A 5,332-nucleotide genomic window follows, 5' to 3' on the forward strand; every position below is an offset into this window, starting at 1 on the left:
ACGTCAGCTTTTTTGCGTAAGGTCACTAGTGTTATTCTGGATTTTTATTTAGAGCAAGAACCCACCCAGGCTGTGCCATCAAGTCTTACAGAGGCCCACACTTCTGGGTGGAAAGGCACAACCTAACCTTTAATATTATTACTGGGCATCCAATATAAAAACATATGAATTATTATATTCAGTATGGGAAGAATAAATGATCTTCATCAAGCCTTACTACACTCTTCTACTTCTTGTTATACTAAGAATGTGTTAGTAGCCAGCTTTCTGAAAATCTGAGTTCAGTTTAGACACCATTTGGGCTGCAAACACTCTGACCCTGAGCTTTTCAAAGCAGACACCCTCCTCTCCAGGACTGCATGTTGAGATCCTGTTCAGGAACACTGCAAACAGGACTGGAGATGAGGGACAGTCCCGATAGAGTCCATCCTGCACTAAGAACAAGCTCAACTTTGTGCCAAGGATGCAGAGACAGTTCCTGCTTTTGTCATACAGGGACTGGATAGCCCTTGAAACCAACCCTGGGACCCATACTCCTGCAGCACCTCCCATAGAACGTCTTGGGGAACACGATCATAAGCCTTCTCCAGATCTACAAAGCACATGTAGACTGTAGAGTCAAACTCCCATGACCTCCTTAGCAACCATGCAAGGGTGAAGATCAGGTCCACTGTTCCACAACCAGGAGGAAATACACACTGCTCCTCCTGGAGGTTCAGCAATTAGTTGGAGACTCCCCTCTAACACCCTGGAGTAAACCTTCCCAGTGACGCTGAGAAGTATGATCCCTCAATAGTTGGAACACACTCCCCACTCCACAGGTGTTGACCCAGTCTTCCATGCAACAATGAAGAGATGTGTCAACCATGCCCCACGATGTACAGAGCCTTCAGCATGTCAGAGTGAATCTCAGCCACTAAGGAACTTTCTGACTACCTTGATGACCTCTGCCATGGTAATGGACTTGTCCTCATGGTGGCCAGATTAAGGGGATCCTCAAAGGGCTCCTTTCACTGCTCAACAATATCCCCAGTCCAGGTCATCAGCTCCCCACCCAAACAAAACACGGCCTGAAATGGCGCCCGATTTCCCTCCTGAATTGCTCAACTGTTTGACAGAACCTCTTCAAGGCCAGCTGAAGTCCTCCTCTGTAGCCTCTCCAAACTCCTGCCATGCCTGAGTTTTTGTATCCACAACCACAGAAGCCTCAGTGTTTCTGGCCACCCTGTATCTGTCAGCTGCTTCAAGAGCCATGTCCTAAAGGCCTCCTTCTTCGGCTTGACGGCCTCCGTCACTGCTGGTGTCCACCAGCAGGTCCTCCAGGTGCTGCCACAACAGGCACCAATCGCCTTCAGACCACATCTGCAACACAGGCCCTGACCATAGGCTGAAGGTTGTGATTTTGTTTGTTTGATAATGTATTTGAGTAAATTGTATTTTAGAAATTTATACTATCAGCTATAAAGTCTGTGAAAATACAGTGTGAATGCTGCTAAAATTTATTGTAGAAGCTGAAACTGAATTGGTAAAGTTAAATCTGGCAGAACAGCAGTTCCATTTAGCAAAACCATAGCTAAAAGTAAATATCAACAAAACCATAGCTAAAATCTAAAATTAACTAAACATTAAAATTACAAAAATATAAACAAACAAGCTATTAACTAGAAATAACAAAACCAAAAAAGTAGCTAAAAGCAGCAGAATGGTGGTTACAAGCTAGAAGTAGCACAAGAAGACAAAACAGAAGAAGTACCCTGTAGCAGATTTCAAAGGGAACAGTGGTTTAAAAGGAAGTGAAAATATCTGTGTATTGAAGAAACTATAAACAGGAAAACAAAAATAATAATAAACAAACACAATGTTATCCTCTCCCTTACAACATCAGGTGCTCCCAAATCTTATTACATAAAAATGCATTGATGAATTTTTAAAAGTGATTTATTCAGAAAGAGAACTGAGAATAAATTAGATACTCTTACAGAAAAGCAGTTCAGTCACACCAAACATTCCACACTAACAAAATATATTACAGAAAACACAGACAAAAATGAAAAAGACTTTGAAGTAAAACAAAATCAATTTCCCCCTAAACATCAGTACTTTCATGCAGCTGTAAAACTTACAGTACAAAGTGTAGTGTAATTGTCAGCAAAAACTTAAGTCCTTTGATGTATTTGTCAGCTGTCAATTACCTTTACTTTATTGTTAAAAAAGGACTTTACTGTTCAAACTATTAACTCTCCCAATAACTCTCATAACTTTCCAAGTGTGTCTTAAACGTAAAAACTTAAGAAGAAAAAAAAAACATCCCCAGTTTCGCTCATGTCTGCTAACTCATTTTACATGTGTCAAACATCAGAATAATATATTCTTAATGCCATTAAAAACAGAGTAAACTGCAGACTGGGTCAGTTCATCCTCAGGGAAATGCTGCCAGGAACTGAACCATCCCTGTGGGGAAGAGAACCAAAGATCAGAGATGTCCTGTGTGCAAGCCCTATTCTGAAAAAAAAATGAATCAAATGATTTGCAAATCTTCCCAAGTATTTTTCACAATGGAACAAAATAAATATATCAAATGCTTAAAATTTTTAAAAAAGTGTACCATTGATGGCAGCAACACATTTGAAAAAGGTTCTCCCATTCTTGTCTGATGGAGGATTCTAGCTGTTCAGCAGTCCTGGGTCGTCTTTACTGGATTTCTTTTTGTTTCATGATGCATCAAATGGTTTCACCTGGTGAGAGGTCTGGACTGCAGGCGGACCAGTTCAGCACCCAGACTCTTCTACCAGGAAGCCAGGCAGTTGTAATGGATCCAGTATGAGCTGTAGCATTTTCTTGCTTAAATATACAAGACCTTCCCTGAAAAAACGTCAACTGGATGGAACCATAGGTTGTTCTAAAACCTGTATGTACTTTTCTGCATTGATGGTACCTTTCCAGATGTGTAAGCTGCCCACACCAGAGACACTGATGCATCCCCATACCATCAGAGAGGCCGGCGTTTGAACTGTGCACTGATAACAGCCCAGATGGACATGGCATCCAGAGTTTCCAAAAGGGATGTAAAATCTGAATTCATCTGAGCACAGAGGAGTTTTCCACTCTGCCTCACTTTGTTCCTGAGTCCAGAACAGAATCAGTGGCCCCTGAGGGCCCAAAGATTGCTCAGAGAGTTCTTCAGATTCTTATGAACTGTGATGAGATATTTAAAGGTCTTCCCAATTTTCTGTTAAAGAACAACATTCTGAAAGTGTTCCACTAGTTTCAGACAGTTTTTCACAGATCGGTGAACCTCTGCCCATCTTTACTTCGGAGAGATTCAGCCTCTCTAAAATGCTACTCCAGCTGTTTCCTCTTCATGCCTCTTACTTTTACAGCTTTTTGTTGCCCCCGTCTCAACATTTTTCAGATGTGTTGCTGCCATCAAATTCAAAATTACCTGAGGTTTTTTTTTCTTAAAAACTTAAACATATTTTAGTTTTAACATTTGATACGTTAACTAGGTTTCAGTGTGAATAAAATATGGGTTTATGTGGAGTGCAAATCATTGCATTCTGTTTTATTTTCATTTTACACAATGGCTCAACTGTTTTATAATTGGGGTTGTAGATTTGTTGATCATGGTGTCATTTCCTGTCAGTGTTGGAACAATGAGGTTTCAGCCAGGGTTCAGGCAAGCCTGCCATTGTTTAAACTCAGGGCTGCTCTGTCAGAGCTATGGTTAATGGTTACCTACAGATAAGAACTAGTTACAGGAAGTTCTTTTAGTTCTGCTTTTAAACCACATCAGAAAACAAAGTTACACACAGCAAAGAAGACAGGCTCTTTACTTTTTAAATAAGACTTAAATCAAGCAGTGATTTTAGAAAGCTGAATTTTCTAACTTCAGTCTTCTCACTCGTTCCCACTGGCCTCGTCTTTTCCTGAGCTTCTTCATGACCTCATTTGAAAATGTCACAAGGTGAAGAGAGACTTTATCTTACCCACTATAGATAGCTCTTTGAACAACCTCAGTTTGGAAAAATGGAGTTTAATTCTGAAATATATATATATATATATATAAAGTATACGTTTATCCAACAGTTAATCATTGGATGTAGATTTACAACTTCTTATTTCCTGAAAGTTCATTACAATTTCTCTGGCACATACATGTTCAGAACCAGCGGGCGATACAGAAACACAGCAACCATTTAAGATTATTTAAGAGTTCTAAATAAAAATAAAAACTTAGAAGGGCCACATCAGTGCTCAGGCCTCACCTGTCCACCTGTCCACCTGTTATGTAGCTGAAGTCTCCATTGTTGTGTACGGCACCTGAACGTCACCGTCAGCCTCCTGCGGGCTGTTTTCCTGCTGGGCCAGCGTCGCCATGGCAACGGCCACCTGCCCGGCCTGCTGCCCGGCTGCTGGCCTCTGTGCCCGGCTGCTGGAGGCTCCGGGGGCTCCGGGGGCTCCTCCGGTCCGGCGGAAGGAGTTCCTGATGCTGGCGGACACGCGGCTGGAGAGGCGCCGCACCGCCCCGCCCAGGCCGCTGACCCCGGCCTTGTTCTTCTGAAGAAGCCCGACATCGTCCTCCAGCTCGGCCGGGGGCACCTCGATGTTCCCGGAGTACCAGAACACCCACCAGATGAGGCTGAGGAAGATGACAATGGAGCCCGCGTAGATGAGCAGGTCGTAGAAGAAGACGTTGACAAACACCCCGATGAGGAGCACGACCAGTCCCGCGATGTCAAAGGCCACCGCGAGCCAGAAGCTGCACGCGCAGCGGCCCAGACCACGGAACTCCGGCTCCATGGTTCAGGTGTTAGCAGGTGAGCCAGGAGAGCCGCTCCGTCCCAGGTCAGCCTGCGGGAGGGAGGGAGGGAGGGGCGTGGAGCTCTGAGGAGGCGGGGCTGGCTCACCTGGCTCACCTGAGTCCTGAACATTAAGGTACATGTTATAAAGGTTTACTGCTGATTGAAAGAAAACTCCCCAGAGCAGTTTGGCCTTTTATTCAAATGTGTCTGTCTGATCTCATTTCAGCCACGTGGCATATTTTTATACAAGTTTTAGAAAGCAATCACTAGATGGGCATCTGCAACTGATAAACTTTTGAAATCAATTTAATCCAAGATGGCTGCCACAGCTAATTAACATTAGCCAACACAAGACTGACTACAGACCAGGAAAGCTTACAGAGTCAGACACAACACAGCATGACGCTGTGATAATACCTGAGATCACTACAACCCTGTCAGCATAAAACTTCCAAACTCTGGCCTGAAAAGCAGTGGGCAATATGCAATCCTACAGGTTATTCTAGGCCTTTAATTGTATCTTTGTATGA

At 43.2% G+C, this 5,332-nt stretch overlaps 1 protein-coding gene across 1 annotated transcript; it reads right to left on the reverse strand.

Moving 5' to 3' along the window:
• Positions 1-1,920: 1,920 nt before the first annotated feature.
• On the reverse strand, positions 1,921-4,867 carry si:dkeyp-72e1.6 (transmembrane protein 238-like). The gene is made up of 2 exons (XM_017434636.3): positions 4,266-4,867; positions 1,921-2,451 (listed from the first exon to the last, which is right to left on the reverse strand). Exon 1 carries the CDS (start codon positions 4,798-4,800, stop codon positions 4,285-4,287), a length of 516 nt encoding a protein of 171 aa, XP_017290125.1. The 5' UTR covers positions 4,801-4,867; the 3' UTR covers positions 1,921-2,451; positions 4,266-4,284.
• Between the last annotated feature and the right edge of the window lie 465 nt (positions 4,868-5,332).

This window comes from Kryptolebias marmoratus, linkage group LG12 (genome assembly GCF_001649575.2).
Source record: "Kryptolebias marmoratus isolate JLee-2015 linkage group LG12, ASM164957v2, whole genome shotgun sequence".
Lineage (NCBI taxonomy): Eukaryota > Metazoa > Chordata > Actinopteri > Cyprinodontiformes > Rivulidae > Kryptolebias > Kryptolebias marmoratus.

Excerpts from the sequence above, each read along its gene's own strand:
- si:dkeyp-72e1.6 (XM_017434636.3), bottom strand. The coding sequence starts at position 4,800 with ATGGAGCCGGAGTTCCGTGGTCTGGGCCGCTGCGCGTGCAGCTTCTGG.